At 35.2% G+C, this 17,289-nt stretch overlaps 1 protein-coding gene across 1 annotated transcript in view; it reads right to left on the reverse strand.

Moving 5' to 3' along the window:
* LOC139363953 (uncharacterized) overlaps positions 1–17,289 on the reverse strand; it is an 84,558-nt gene that overhangs the window by 28,798 nt on the left and 38,471 nt on the right. The window contains exon 8 of the mRNA XM_071099198.1: positions 11,326–11,415. Coding sequence (XP_070955299.1) covers positions 11,326–11,415 — 90 coding nt within the window. The remainder of the gene's footprint in view (positions 1–11,325; positions 11,416–17,289) is intronic.

The following is a 17,289-nucleotide window of genomic DNA, read 5'->3' on the forward strand; positions in this document are numbered from 1 at the left end:
ATTTGCTGAGGATAATGGCTTCCAGCTCCATCCATGTCCCGCAAAGGATATGATCTTGTTCCTTTTTATGGCTGTATAGTATTCCATTATATATATATATACACACACACACACTCACACACACACACACATATATATATATATCACATTTTCTTCATCCAATCTATCACTGATGGACATTTGAGTTGATTCCATGTCTTTACTATTGTGAACAGTGCTGCAGTGAACATATGTGTGCATGTATCTTTATAATAGAATGATATCTATTCCTTTGGTATATACGTGGTAAAGGGATTGCTGGGTCAAATAGTATTTCTGGTTCTAGGTCTTTGAGGAATAGCCACACTCTTTCACAATGGTTGAACTAATTTACATTCCCACCAACTGTGTGAAAGTGTTCCTATTTCTCCACAGCCTCGCCAGCATCTGTTGTTTCTTGACTTTTTAATAATCACCATTCTGACAGGCATGAGATAGTATTTCATTGTGGTTTTGATTTGCATTTCTCTAATGATCAGTAATGTTGAGCTTTTTTTCATATGTTTATTGTGCACATAAATGTCTTCTTTTGAGAAGTGTCTGTTCATGTCCTTTGCCCACTTTTTAATGGTTTTTTTTCCTTGTAAAAAAAACTTCATATTTTAAAAGCTTTTGATTGATAGTAAATAGAATTGATTTTCATCTTCCTAGGCAATGTTGTAAACAAGACTATTCAACACATTCAAAAATGTATGGTTTATCTAATATCATGATATTATTTTTGACAATTAATTATTTATTATTAACATTGATAAATAGTATGGTGTTAACATATTATTTATTATAATTAATATATTAATATAGAAATATAGTATTATAATAAAAATGATATTGTTTATGATGAAAAATATTTACATTATTTATGATGAATGTATCTATATTACTTGCAGTTAAGTAATGTAGATACCTATTGCTTTTATATAGTTATCATCAATACAAGAGTTTTATAAATCAGAAAAATGGCACAATCTTGTTATTACTTTGGTTTATTGATTAACAAATAACAATATGTGCTAAGGCTTAAATTTCTTTTTTAACCAAAGAATTTACTTTATTATTTTTGGTAGTCAAAATCTTGAGTATGATCAGCTGTAATTTGAGCAAATTAATGCTAAAAATGCTATCAAGTACTTACCGCATCATCTTAGGTTCTCTATATGTTTAAATGTCTGATGAACAAAGGAAAAATTTGTTTTTTTTAAGAACTTTTTTTTTCAAAGTGTTGTTTCTGAATTGACTACATCAGAATCACACAGGTGTTTGTTTAAAAAAATTATAGCTTCTTGAGTAACTTCCAAAGAATGGAAAAATAATCTGTACTGTAGGGCTCAGATATCTGAATCTTTGACAAGCTTCCCGGATGACCCATGGTTCAAAATCAAGTCTAAGAATTAGTGCCCAAGAAGGTATTCTTACAGGGTACATAATCAGGATCTCAGAAGCTGGTTGTAAAATGTAAAATAAATAAATGTGAATTTTAAGAATTTAGAAGAGTCTCGAGAAAATGTCTGGTTATAAATAAAAGAACTCACCAGAAGGAGGCTTCCAAGAATCTAATAACCCCAATGACTTCCTGCCTTTCTTTTTGTACCAGAAAATGGTAGAAGCAGAACAGTTTGCAGGCTCCCACATCAGCACATTTGTAAAGTTATCTAAGCACATTCTTTCACTGAAAACCTTCATTGCCTCGTCCAGCGATCTTTGCTACTACTACGCTCTGCCCTAAAGGTATAACAGAATATTATCAGTTTTAACCTGCAGGGCTGCCAACATTCTTGAATTTTCAGTTCTCAAGGGATGGGAAAGAGCAATTGGATAACATTAGATTGCATTAAAAAGCAATTATTGTTTTAACCTAAGAATTGTATTTCACTATCTTGGCTGTGAATTATAACACAAACTCTTTTTAAAAGTAGTAGAAATCACTTCTACTGCTAAGTTACTTTTTCAATTATTTTCATCTTTTAGAATTATTTTATTAATACTCACGCTGTAGTTTAATATAGAGTTACGGAACAGAAATTCTTTTTTTTTTTTTTTCAAGAACCAAACAACAGCAGCAAAAGGCAATGAAAGATAGGAGCTTACAGTAAGAAGACAAATGCAGATATACAGTTGACTAGGAAGGCTTAAGGGAACCCAAGCCAGCACTCTCTCCATCTTCTATTTTTACACCACTCTGGCCAATTACTTCTCTTCTTTTGCAGACTGGCTTTTTCTCCTTGTCCAGTTTTACATAGTGACAATTATAGTCAGTAACAGATTCTGAAAGTAACTGGGGGCTGTTTTATTTTTCCCTCTGGATTATACTGTATTTTGCCTTAAGTGATAGCCCCACACAAGGAATAAATAACTGTTCCGGTGTTGGAGGTTTGGGAGAGGGACTTGGACTTGCCACTCTTGGTTCTACTATCATCCTTGGATGTGTAATTGGGGAGGGTACAGGCAGGGAATAGAGTGAGGGATGGAGATGGAAAGTGGGGTTCACACTGTATAAGCATGATTACAGGATATCCTGGGGTTTAGGAGAAAGGGGCAATGACAAAAGAAAAGGAATTATTGTGAAGGCCCTATAACAGAGTTGATGTATTTATCAAGAAGCCTGATTACCAGAAAGCATAAAAAGTCTAAAGTGGCTTGACCTGTGACGTATGAACAAGAGGTTTTTTACTCATTTGTAGATTTTGTCTAAATTATACAAACAGATCTTTAAAAGACAGCACAACATAACATTATTAGTAGGAAACTTTTGTTTTGTCTGCTATAATCCAGGTGTTTTATATACATCATTTTATTTGTTTCCTGCAACTGAATGACCATCCCCATTTTACAGATTAAAACATTTATGTTCAGGTGCTACATAAGCAATGAGAGATGAACGTAGGCGTCTAAACCAGGTCTGACAGAGCTAAAAAGCCATGCTTATCCCACTACAAGATTTAGATTTTCTGAGTTCAACACTGCATTCTAAACCAAGCTAACGTTTTAATAATAAAAACCATTAGTCACTATACATATAAAAGAAATGATCAGAAAACAGGGTACAAAATATGATGGAATCATTGTTTTCTTCACCCCCCAAAACCCTCTATGTTTTAGAGAAAAACTTCTAAAAATAAGGTCCATATAACATCTCCTCCCCTGCTCATTTACCTGGATCGCTGATGTAGGTGAATATTGCTTATTTTGCAGAAGAAAAGATAAGGAAAACATTCTCCAACTTGTTTGAGGGATAAAGCTGGTACTTTGAGAAGTAGATTTGTATGTTGCTTTGCAACATTCAATGGCCTAAAAGAATGTAGTGTCCTGAAGTACTTTCTCTACTTGACTAACTTAAGTACTAGGAAAATTTGTCTTCATTTGTATCCGTACTCTGAGAGTGGGATGTGTTGGGTACCAATTTTCCAGGCTGCTATTTTCGGAACATATGGGCAAAGCTGAAATATATGAACATATGTATGTATGTTTGTGTACGTATACAAGCATGTATATTTGTATAAGCAACCACATTTTTATTCTCCCCCTCATCCTCCCGCCCTCTTCTACATTTGGAAGATATTTGAAATACGGAACATGTGTTTGGTGGGCAGGCAGTTGTATTATTTTATAATGATCCACAATCGTGTATGTGTATGTGTGTATTTCCCTTAACAAATCTGCAAGCAATTAATGTATTCTGTAGCTAAAAATTATTCCTTAGGAATTATTCCCATTTTCTTTGTGAGAATGCATTATATGTCCTTCCATGAGGGCAGAGATCATATGTTATAAACTTGTTAAGAAGATTTGAGTTTAAATTATTGCATATGCACCAGTCGAATAAGAATTTGCCAGAATTTAAAAACATACAAATGTTAATAATTATGATAACTGACAGTATTATTTTAAGACATTCAGTGTAAAAGTACAGACTGTAAAAATGAATTTTGTGAATAAGCACGTGTCTGTAAGGTATCGTCTATGAGTAGAGTAAAGAGAGTCTGTGATGTGAATTCTTCCACAGGCAGACATTTTTTGTTTGACAAATTTTGGTGGAATTAACAATTTTCTTAACCTTTTAAATACTCAGTTATAACATGTAATATCTCACAGTGTATCCAAATATCAATAGGTATAAAATTACACAATTTACCCTTCTCTAGTAATGTGTGCGTTCTTCAAAATGATCCATAGTTTACCATGCCTTCCTTTTCCTATTTCATTTCTCGGTTCTTTGCTTTTAAAACAAATACATTAAAATGGCTAAAAATATGGTTTATTTTTGTAATTTTAAGTTTGGATGGTTCATTTAAAGTCTCCGTTTTTTTTAAAAAAGACATATGTTATCATTAACCATTTTAGAATATAGAAATATATTATAAAAAACAGATTACATTAAAAAGAACAACATTTTACTCTACTTATTAGAAGCAGAGTAAATTTACAACTACTTATTAGAAGCTGTTGATATTATGTGTTCATTTAAACATTTTATGGCATTGTAGATATCTTATATGATGTAAACATTTTACTCTCTGAACTAGGGATCTTAATGTTTGAAAATGCTGAGGGAATAGATTTCTGGCTTAATCTCTGACGTAATAATGTTCACAGTACCTCACTTTTCATTCAGAATATAGCCATTTTCCAAATATGAACTATGACATATAATGCAGTATGTATAGTGTATATGCCTGCTTCAAAGAATAACAGCCATTTGTTTCTCATGTATTTTGGAGAACAAGGTGAAGAAATAAAAATAAACATGCAGTGTAGTCCTTCACTCAGCATATCTCTCTGCATGCTGAAGGTGTTTAGGTGAAGCTATTTTACTCAAAGACCCCTTTCCCTTTCAATAAGTAAACATATTCTTGATCAGGATTTACCCAAACTCAATTATTGTTTTATCCTTTGAAAACATTAACCTGCATCTTTTAAGAACAGCAATCAGAACAAGATTAGTATATTTTTAATGCAGAAATAGCATACATGTCAGCCTGTTACCCAATTTCTATGGTTCCTATTACAGTTCTCTTATTACAGGCTCACAAGCACTGTTTTCCTAAAAGCACCTTTCAAGTCCCCCGCCTTTCACTGAAATGTGGCTGCTACCGTGTACTTATTTTAAAAATGGCTTGACAGAATTGCTAATGTTCTCATTCCTTCAGGATATTTCCTAATACTTGTAGCCTTTTCATGTTTCTAATTAGGCCAGTAATGGTCCCTGAAGTTAAACCAATTAAAATTATTTACTGTGACACACAGTGTGGAGATAATTATCTGATATCTGAATCCAACTTCTGCTTACTTCGCAACATTACTTAATAGAAAACAGAGAAACTGATGCCCATGCTTTCATTTTACTTGTCTACCAAATGTGTTTGCCCTATAGCAAACTGTTTAAATAAAGCATTAAAATCTTTGTGGTGCTAATCAAAATGTTTAAAATCCACTCACACTCCCTTTATAGTTCTGAAAAGCATATAAAAACTCCTACACATTACCTTTTACATTACAGTTGCTGACCAATGTAGTATTATAGCCACATTATATAGAGATAATGCAGCTTCTGCATTTTCTACCAGCCTTACTTTTCTCTATTCCTCCACTAGTTTTATCTAATTATTATTTTTTCTTTTTAGCATTTCTCTTTTTCTTTGCTTTGCTTTTTTTCTTTGTTTTGTTTTTCCATGCTTTGTTTCAGATTACGTGATTCACAAAAAGGATATAAGGGGCACAAAATGAATGCACTTTGAAATATATGTTTCATGTGAACAGGAGGTAATTCTGTATCATCTAAACAGTTATTATAGCATCAAACAAGTGAAGATTATAATCATTTTATTCTTTGCATAGGGTTGGGGGTTCTGGAAGCTTGAAGGTTTACAAAGAAGATTTTAATCGACAGCAGAAGTTTTAGCAAAAGTTTAGTTCATATTTAATGTAAAGCAAAATCCCGCTAGGAAAAAAAAAAAAAAAAAAAAACAGAGGGAGCAAGTAAATCATGTCATAAAGCAATGCTTTTCATTAAAAGTTGGCTGCCATCATGTAGGGAATTTGGATAAACGTAAAGACTGAGCCTGTAAGTTAGGCTTGCATATGCTGTAGTTAAATGCCAAAGTGCAGTCTCATAAAGAATTATAGCTTAGACACTTTGAGAACATTTAGCCCATAATCCCAATGCAAATTATTCTAAGAGAAAATTGAGTTTCATGCCAAAATGCTACCTTGAGACTGGCAATGTACAGTTGGACATTTAGCCTGATCTTAGAATGGATTCCTTTACTGTTTCCTGCTTTTTTTTTTCAAATATTCATGAACATCAGTACAGTTACAGTACAGACAATTTTCCAAGTCACTATGTGCCTAACTGGAGGCCCCTGGCAGTTTATAATAACTTCAATTTTGAGAAACAAACTGCAACAGGGAGAATTTGGGCATGCCATTCAATTCAGAACCATAGCCCAGGAGCTTGGTTTTCGGGAATTTCCAGTTCAGGCTTTGGATCCTGTTTGAGAATTCCGGCTTATGAGGGATAATCTGAGATGCCCAGTAATTTTCCCCTGCAGGTAGTAAGGGAAATGTTTGCCTGTATACTCATATGCTTGAAAAGGCATGAGGTCAGTGGAGTGCCAGGAAAAGTACTAGAGACTGTTTAGAGAGACCTTGAGACCACTCAAATGTGGGATGAAATTCTTTGTACAAGCTCTCCTACCTCTAGCACTGCATTTAATCTTAGAAGAACTAATTAGCTTTTGGTGGTTTATGATTAAAAAACTCTGTGTTTCTTTTTCTCCTATACCGTGTATTTTGCACACACTTTCATTAGCACAACAAGCTTATTGCATTCTAATTATTTGTCTATGTCGGTGATATTGTTTGGATTTGTGTCCCCACCCAAATCTTATGTGGAATTGGAGGAGGGGTCTAGTGGGAGGTGACTGAATCATGGGGGCCAATTTTCCCCTTTCTGCTCTTGTTATAGTGAGTGAGTTCTCACAAGATCTGATGGTTCAAAAGTGTGTGGCACTTCCCCCTTGGCTTCCTCTTTCTCCTGTTCCATCATGATAATACGTGCTTGGTTCCCTTTTACCTTCTGCCGTAACTGTAAGTTTCTTGAGGCCTCTCAGTCATGCTTCCTGTTAAGCCTGAAGAACTTTGAGTCAATTAAACCTTTTTTCTTCATAAATTACGCAGTCTCAGGTAGTTCTTTATAGCAGTGTGAGAACGGGCTAATACAGTTGGTAAATAACTCTTAAATTTAACCACAGTCAAAAGCATTTCTTCACAATTAGTGATTTTTGGAACAGATGAGGGTATGGGTAATTAATTTTAAAAACAGTTAAAAGATCAGCAAAAGATGGATACTCCAACTATTTTTACTAATCTAAACTTTGCTATCTTTTAAATTTTTATGTGTGCACAACATTTTATGTTAGTTTATTTGATACCATATGTACAGTAGCAATATTATCTTTGTTTTCTCAACTATTTCAGGATTGTGGTCCAAGTAGCCATGCATTAGAAAGCATTTACCACAGATAAGTTTACATAATAAATATTCAATTGTTAAATTTTATATATAATTCAAGAGCTATGGGTTTTGTGCTGTGAATACAAGTGCTTAGGAATAAATGGGATGCAGGAATAAATAAAAATGACTCAGTCCCTCTCCTCAGTATTAAAGTCTGAGAGAAAGAGAAGAGACAATAAGCATATTAATAAATAAGATTATATCAGGCACAGATAAATGCAAAGAAAAAGACAAAGCAGGATAGTGAAGTAGTTACCAATGATAGGAGTTGATATTTCATTTGCTATGGCGGTTGGTGCTAAACTATAAGAGAAAGTTATGTGCCAAAGTCTGGAGAACAGAATGCACTTGGATTGTCTGGGTAGTATGGCTAGAGGGGAAAGAGACAGAGGCAAGACAAAGGATTTGAGTTTAGAGATATAGGCAATATCCAGATCAAAATGTACTTATGGATTATGCTAAGGCCTTGAAATCTTATAGTGACGTTAGGCTGCAATTGGAAGCCACTAGAGGATTTTAAGCATGGAAGTGAAACAATCTGAATTTACTTTTAGAGAAAATGTGAAGCTCATAAAGGTTAAGTAATACATAGCCTTTCAATGTTGAGCAAAATGATGAAAATTACTGAGTGAAAAGTTTTAATGTTTGAAAAAGAAAATGACTGCAATAGATTACTTAATAATTTAAAAAAGCAACTACATCTTTGTACCAATAACTGTATTAGTTTGCTAGGGCTGCCATAATACACGAGGTGCCTTAAACAACAGAAAGTTATTGTTGTACAATTCTGAAGGTTAGAAGTCTGAAATCAAGGTGTTGGCAGGTTTGGTTCTGCTATGGACTGAAAAATTGTATCCACACCAAAAGCATATGTTGAAGCCATAACGCCTCATGTGATGGTATTGGAGGTGGGCCTTTGGGAGGTAATTAGGTTTAGATGAGATTGTAAGGGTGAAACCCTCATGGTAGAATTGGTGTCTTTATGAGAAATGCCACAGACCAGACAGAACTTGCTCTCTCTCCACCATAGTAGGACACAGTGAAAAGGTGACTGTAAGACAGGAAGAGGGCAGTCGCCAAAACCTAATCATACTGGAAACCTGATCTTGAACTTCTCCAAAACTGTGAGGATTGCATTTCTATATGGTATTTTGTTATAGCAGCCAGAGCAGACTAAAACTGATCCCTTCTGAGAGCTATAAGGGAAGAATCTGTTCCAGGCCTCTCTCCTTGGCTTGTAGATGGCCATCTTTATTTTCACATGGACTTCTCCTTATAAACATGCCTGGGTCCAAATTTCCCCTTTTTTATAGGACAACAGTCCTATTGGAGTTGGGGCTCACTCCACTTCAGTATGAACTCATCTTAACTGATTACATTTGCAACAACTTTATTTCCAAATAAGGTCCTACTTGGAGGTACTGAAGATTAATACTCCATCCTATGAATTTGCGGGGCGGGGATGCAATTCAATCCATAACAATAAGTGTTTTATTAAACAAGCTGAAATTATTAAAGTATAAATCGCAAAAAAAAAAAAAAAGAATTCTATGTTAACAACCCTTTAAAGTTACTCTGCAGAATATTTCTTCCTTTCTGCCTAGATGAAATCTTGATCAGATTCTCTAATCTGGCTTTTTTTTTTTTTTTTTTTTTTTTTTGCTAGTTCATGTGATTTTTCATCTCAAGAATAGCATTATTTTAAAAATTAAAGCTTCTACCTCGTGGCATAATTGCATAATTTCTTATACGTGCAATGTAAAATTTCTTCCTTCTTACCTTATTATCTCTTTAAGTGAGGAAGCCTAGAGGATTTTACTCTGATTATACTCTCCTAGGAGCAGGAGAGTATAGTCAGGCATTCTGTCTTTTCTAGCTCCGACTCCTACTCCCCGCTTCGTTGCCTGATTTCTGATCCCTTCAGTGTTTTACCAAGGTGGGGAGAGTGATTTAGGGGAAAAGGTCTTATTAGAGACCACAATTGTGTACCAGGTTAGGGAAATATTTAAAGCTGGCTTTGATCTTTTGGGCTACTTTTGTCAGTTAAAAAACAAAGTTATTGGAACTTCACTCTGCAAAACCATGGTAAAGGGAAATGGGGGTGATTTACTCTCTTAGGACACTGGCACTCAGCCCCTATGTGGTTTCTATCCGGATATCCGGACCATTTTTGTCGAGGCCATTTCCCCTTTAAATGGCTGTCTTGAGCAGAGTCCTATTTCAGATGGCTCTAGGCTTTTATGTTAGTTCATTCTTGTGTTGTTGTAAAGGAATACCTGAGGTTTGGTAATTTGTAATGAAAAGAGGTTTTATATTGGCTCTTGGTTCTGCAGGCTTCATGTGAAGCATAGTGCTGGCATCTGTTACTGGTGAGGGCCTCAGGAAGCTTACATTCATGGCAGAAGGCAGAGGGGAAGACGGGGCATCACATGGCAAGAGCGCAAGAAAGATGGGGGAGGAGCCAGGCTTTTTTATTTATTTATTTTTTATTTATTTTTTATTTAACTGACTGACTCTTACATGAAGGAAAAGAGCAAGAAATGCCTTATTAACATGGGGAGGGAACCAACTCCTTCATGGGGGATCTCCTTACCCCTCATAACCCAAACACCTTCCACTACCTCCCACTTCGAACATTGGAAGTTTCACCATCAGATTTGGAGGAAATAAACATCCAACTCATAGCAGCTTTCTCGTGTAGTTAACTTTCTTTCTTTCTTTTCTTGTTTTTTTTTTTTTTTTTTTTTTTTTTTTTTTGAGACAGAGTCTCGCTCTGTCGCCCAGGCTGGAGTGCAGTGGTGCGGTCTCAGCTCACTGCAAGCTCCGCCTCCCACGTTCACACCATTCTCCTCCCTCAGACTCCCTAGTAGCTGGGACTACAGGCGCCCGCCACCATGCCCGGCTAATTTTTTGTATTTTTAGTAGAGACGGGGTTTCACCATGTTAGCCAGGATGGTCTTGATCTCCTGACCTTGTGATCCGCCCGTCTCGGCCTCCCAAAGTGCTGGGATGACAGGCCTGAGCCACTGCGCCCGGCCTTAGTCAACTTTCAAGGTTCTAGAACCACATGCATGTTTTCTGCCATGTGACACTAGGACAGTTTGCTTCCAATGAATCTCACCCTATGTCAACTAAGAGCCATGTTGCCTTTTTTGTTTTGATTTCCTAGATGGGAGTCAGAGACTAGACTACCACATCCCTAATTCTAGTGATCACACTACCAATTGAGTAACCCTCTTAAAGCCTTCTCTCTGGTTGTTAATTTGGAAGAATGCAACCTCTACAAATTTCTCATGGGGAGGGCTTGGATAGCTATTTAGAAGAGAGGAGGATGGGAAACTTTTACAACATTCTCAGATTTTGTTTTGGAAAAATGTTTTTCTTCCTGGTGCTGTTCGATTTCAACATTTTATTATTTGCTTACAGGTGTTGAATGAAGGATCCTCTCATCACATTTAGGGAGCCCTCCTTTACAGGCCTGGCATGCGTCTTTGGAATACAGATGAGATGACACCAATTCTTTTGTTGTGAGACTTCATGGTCTCACTTGAAATAAAGGAGTCCCATTTTGCCATTTGGTTACTCATGTGACAGTCAAGTTCAGGTTACAGGAGGAAAGGAGTCAGCTAGACTCACACACAGCTAGAAGGTTCATGTAGGTCCTTCTGCCTACATTTGAAGAAGTCACCAATAAGATGACTTGCTGATGTATGTCTAGCTGTAATTAATAGAAACATCAGATTTTTTTTGATTCCCTCTAGAGATACACTTACCTCAAATATTCTGATAATACTCTTAGGGGATCTTCTCTAGCACACAGGTCATACATTGCTCCAGATCTTTGTCCATGAGCTTTGGGAAGGCTTAAGGTGATGCAAAATGTCTCTTAACATATTTTTGATGCTCTGCTCACTTGCCCTTTCCTGACTGGCTTCCCATTGGCTGCTGGAGTGCTGGAGCTAATCACTTTCACCTGTGGTCCCCGGAGTCTTGCCTTTGCCTGACCATAGTCAGCTCACTAGAGATGACTGGGAAATTAAACCCTCTACCCAGGGAAAGCCAATAAATACTAGGGTACAAAAGTCTGGCCTTTCTACTTCAAGACCCATAAGCTTGCTGTGTCATTATGCTTCTGGACTCCTCTTGCTGTTGAAGCCAGTGTTAGACTTTACCTGATACCATAACTTGCTTCACTTCCTTCCCCTTTCCTTTCCCTGTTCCTTCTTCTTACTGAGAGATTTTTTTCCTGAAAACAGCTTTCTTCTGAATGGGGAGATTTTAACCTACTTATTCTGTTTACATAGTAGTTGAATTTTCTAGTTCTCTTTGGACTCAAATGTAATAATGTCTAATTTTCTAAGAATGCATCTATTTCACCAAATTTAATGACCAATATTTTATGATATTCTTCTATGCTATTAATCTCTACTGAAGCTGTAATTATATTTCCTGTTTCACTCTGAAAATTATTTGTACCTATATATTTTCCCTTCATTACAGAGGTTTTTGTGTTTTATTATATTTTTCTAAGAAGTGGTTTTGGCTTTATTAATTAACTTTAGTAGTAGATTTCTATTTCATTAACATATTTTCTTTATTATTTATTTCTTTTCCTTTTTTTTGCATTTATTCTTACTTTTTCTAACTTCTTACCTGTTTTATTTTCACATTCATTTGTATTAACACAAATAACTTAAGCAAATATGTTTCCATTTCTGAACTGGTTTTTCAGATTCCAACAAATGTTAGGTATAATTTTCTTCTTTTTCATTTCTGAGTATTTTCTAGTTTTCATTATAATTTTCTTTGATACATAAGTTGTTTTCTTATTTCAATACTAACATATTTTGAGGTCACTGATTTCTTATGTAATATTTTAGTGATCAGAGAATACAAACTATATGGTATCAATTTTCTCAATTTTCTTTAGAACTGCTATTGGCCTAGTATATGATCAATTCCTATAAATCTTTCCTATATCTTGGGGGTTGAAGTGTATTCTCCAGTTGTTGCTCTTGAAAGAAGTCATTATATTTAGGTTCATTGATCTGTATGGTGTTGTTTCTTTTAGATCTGTTTGAGTGTTTGCCTGTTCAATCTATCACTGAGAGAATCTATCCCTCTTTATTGTGTCGGGTTTAGCATTTTTTTCCCAACAGTTTTATTGATTTTTGCTTTATATATTTTGAATCTGAATATTAGTTTAACCCTGGTTTAAGAATTATTGTACCATCCTGATTAATTAAAAGTTTTGGGCTGGGTGCGGTGGCTCACGCCTGTAATCCCAGCACTTTGGGAAGACAAGGCAGATGGATCATGAGGTCAGGAGATCGAGACCATCCTGGCTAACACAGTGAAACCTGTCTCCACTAAAAATACAAAAAATTAGCCAGGTGTGGTGGCGGGTGCCTATAGTCCCAGCTACTAGGGAGGCTGAGGCAGGAGAATGGCGTGAATCTGGGAGGCAGAGCTTGCAGTGAGCCGAGATCCTGCCACTGCACTCCAGCCTGGGTGACAGAGTGAGACTCCGTCTCAAAAAAAAAAAAAAAAAGTTTTGATAGTGCATTATTGCTGTCCTTACCACCAATAATGCTTATTTTTCTCAGTTTGTTTTGGCCTTTGATTGGTATACCAAAATCTCACAAATCACCACTAAACATACAGCTATCTTCACTTTCCTTTAGTTGCTATTTGCTTGATATATCTTTTTCCATCTGTTTTGCTTATCTTCTGTAGCCTTATATTTTAGATTTGTCTTTTTTAATAAACATATTTACTTTACTCATTGTGACAAACAATTTTTATGACTTTCCTCAGATAGTAAAATACTGAAATTGGAGTACAGATAAGTCAAGAAAAGACAGTGGTTCTCAGTCCTGCAACATTTGAATAGGTTAACACACCTAGAATGCACTCCATTCTTTCCTTTGCTCTTTTCTTTTGCACTTACTGTTTGTACTTACTGTTCTTTCTTGCCAGAAGTGCTTTTTGATTGTTGTTTTCTTTGTCCTCAGATATGAGCTTAAATATCACTTTCTTAGTCATCTTCTTTGACTATGTTATAGAAAATGGGTTTCCACCTGTGTTCTCTGTCTTAGTATCTCATTTTTCACCACCACCCATTAACTTCTGTATTAATTTCATCTATTCATTCATATAGCATTTAGAGTGGACACACTCCAAGTTCCACAAAAACAGGTCTTTTTATCTTTCTTGTTATCCATTATAGTCATAGTACCTAGTAGAGATCTTGACACACAGTAGGCACTCAATAAATATTAGCTAAAAATGAAATAAGTCATATTTAAAGAAAAGATGACTATTTTAAAAAGAAGTCAATATCTTGGGAAATACTGAAAATGAGAATCATAAGCACAGACTGGCAATGCTCCCCTCACCCAAAATTTTCCAGGATACAAGGTCAGTCTAGACAACAGAGACTGAGAATATGGGCCTCAGGCAAATTTATTCTCCCTCTGCCACTTCCTTGCTTTGTGATCCTGAGCAAGTTAATTAACTCATCTGGGCTAGTTTCTTCATTATAAAATAGAGATAATAATAGCACTTCTTACAAGGATTTTTATAAAGATTAAACGAACTAATTCACATAAAGTACTTGAACAGTAGTTGGCACATAGGAAGTATTCCATAAGTCTTAGCTACTAATATTATTAAACTCATTTCTATTGAGAGATGGGTACATTATCATGCTCTACTAGCATGATGATGTTAAAACATTCAATCAATCTAATTCCCACTTGCTTTGATTCCATATTCACAAAAGAATTTCCCAGTGATTGTTTTGCTTCACTTTTTATCTGCAGATAGGGAAAGAACGGTCTGGCCCCTTGCTTCAGATATATGACTGTTAGTTTCACTGTAAATTCACAAAGTAATATTATGAGGAATTGACTCATAAATCTGTCCATAAGGGGAAATCATCTGGGCAGACATCTAAACATAAAATATTCTGGTTCCCTGTGTCAGTTGTTTTTTGTTAACTAATTAATATTAGGCTTTATTCATAGCCACGTGAACTTTAAACATAAGTAAATCTGAAGATATTAATCTGCTTTGGAGATGTTGAGAAAAGTAGGTTGAACTACAGATTGGTGACTTTCTGGACAATGAAAGTAACTGTCTTAGGAGAGAGTGGACAGCCTTATCCTAGGCAGAGAGCATATGATCTATTTAAACTGCCATATGCAGAGCTTTTTGCTCATTTTCAATTTTAGAATTTATGCTGTTATCTTCGTTTTATAGATAGTGATCAGAAAAGTAAAATAACTTGCCTAAGGTCTCAAGAGCATAAGTGTCAGCGCCTATACTCACACTGCACTCACCAATAGTAAAAGCTCTTCACTGTATAAAAATAGTTCCAGTAATAGTAAATAGAAGGTTGATCAGAAAAAAAACTCCCTTTAATGATAAGAAAGTAATTTAAAATCTTTGGTTAATAGTGATGAAAATCAAAAGAACGTTTAGAAATGCCCAAGTAGACTGAACAACACGAGTAGGCTGAAATACCAGGATAGAATTCTATAATAAAGAATAATACATAGTAATATCTACAAAAGGAAAGAACCACGAATATATTTTTAAAATTGCTGAGCAATCTGGAAAACTGTAATAATAATAATGACAAATAAAGCTCAAGGACAGTGATAGAAAAAGTAAATATTTACTTGAATGTGATTTGGAAAGAAAAGCCAACATTATTAAGAAGACTTATATTAAAAGGCTAACACTAAAAATAAATTTGTCTGGGTGCGGTGGCTCATGCCTTTATTCCCAGTACTTTGGGAGGCTGAGGCAGAGGGATTGTTTCGAGTTTAGGAGTTCGAGACCAGCTTGGGCAACATGGAGAAACCTCATCTGTACACACACACACACACACACACACACACACACACAAATTATCCAGGTTTGGTGGTGCATGCCTGTGGTCCCAACCACTCGTGAGGCTGAGACTGGAGAATCACTTGAGCCCTGGAGGCAGAGGTTGCAGTGAGCCGAGATCACGCCATTGCACTGCAGCCTGGGTGACAGAGCGAGACCCTGTCTCAAAATAAATAAATAAAATAAAATGAAAATAAATGTGAAGAAATTTTTATAGTATCCTTAAGACTTCTTTTTTTTCAATTCTACTACTGTTCTGCTTCAGTTTTTTCCTTCACAGCACTATTGCTCTATTGCTGGTTTCCCTTTTTCTCTTCTAGTCACAGATCTTTTAGCACATGCTAGAGGTGCAGTCAAAATAGTCTACCAATATCACCCCCATTAGAAGATCATCTACTCTGCGCATTCCCTTATTTCTCACTACCTATGTCCTTATATTACATTATGTGCTTTAGCAGTTAAGATATTCGTCAAATTTTTCCTTCTGAGCCTATTTGTCTTTCAGTTCTATATGCAATTTTTTAAATGTATCCTATTTTTATATTTTAGTATCTTTTTATAGTTTAAATAGATACTTTAATAGAATTTTCCACAATAGAATTACTGCATTTCATGTAGAATTTTCAGTTTGTTTAAGACTAGATTCTTGGTCCTAATATGGTTAAAGAAATTGAATTATATACAAATGTTAAGGGAGAAAAACCTACCAATACGTGCTTAGGTAATTGCCAACGAAGGCAAAATGAAGACCGTAGCAGTAGAAAGAGCATTTTCAAAAATACGGACTGGTACTTAGTTCTAAGACTTTGGGCAAATGTTTTAACAGTTTCTGAGTAGCAAAATGGTGTAAATAGTGAGGAATTCATATGTATAATCCCCTAGACATACGAGCATTATTTGCTTTACAAACAAACATTTTTGAGTAGAGCAAATGTTTCTTACTACTTTTCTGATTTCCATTGTCTTAATCAGATTGTAACTCTTCTATAAAGACACATTTCCCCATAAGAATTCTTCTCTTTTATGAAGTTTTTAGTAAATGTTCTTTTAAGAGGGTCCTACTCTACTGAGAACAATAGGAAAATGTGAAATTTAGATGGCAGAGATTTAGAAGAAGTAATATATATTGTCTCTAAGATACAGCCTAAGAAACAAAAAGTTCTATTTTCTACCATTATACCAATTAAATGACAAAGACAATCACTAAAATATAGTAATTTTAGATCATATTTCAAAAAGTGTATACACTGTATTAAACCTATTCAGTCTATAAAAGTTTTTAAAATATGAATTCCATAATACTACTAAATGGAATGCATTGCACTGATAAAAGTTATAAAGTTCTGTAGGTAGTCTGTCAATGTAAGCAAATGACAAGTGATTCTAGTCCTAATGTCAGCCTGCTAATCACCACAACTAATCAGACCTGGCATTCTCATGGTTCAGTGGCCAGCAATGGAGTAAATGGCCAGTCCTTGGCATTAAGGAGTTAAATACTCCTTAGTCCACACTTTGAAAAGTTTTGCTCCATGCCCTTTTAGACAATGACTAGCTGTTAAGCTCAAAACTAATTGACATTTCAAAAACTAGTGTTCATCAGTATTAGGAAGACTCTAGGGAAACACTTCCCTGCAGAGACCCTTTTCTTCTTTTGCTTTAAAGCAATAATTTGTAAAATATTACTTTAATTTTAAGTTGTGTTTGGCACATAGTAAACAAACCCGAAAAAAAAATGTAAACTAAAAGAAATGGAATCCAGGTTGGGTTCCTTATTTCTTACTCTCTTGAATAGAGGTAACTTCTATTTCCGTGATTTTACTTACCTATAGAAACCAATT

The sequence above is a fragment of the Macaca nemestrina genome, chromosome 6 (genome assembly GCF_043159975.1).
Source record: "Macaca nemestrina isolate mMacNem1 chromosome 6, mMacNem.hap1, whole genome shotgun sequence".
Classification (NCBI taxonomy): Eukaryota; Metazoa; Chordata; class Mammalia; order Primates; family Cercopithecidae; genus Macaca; species Macaca nemestrina.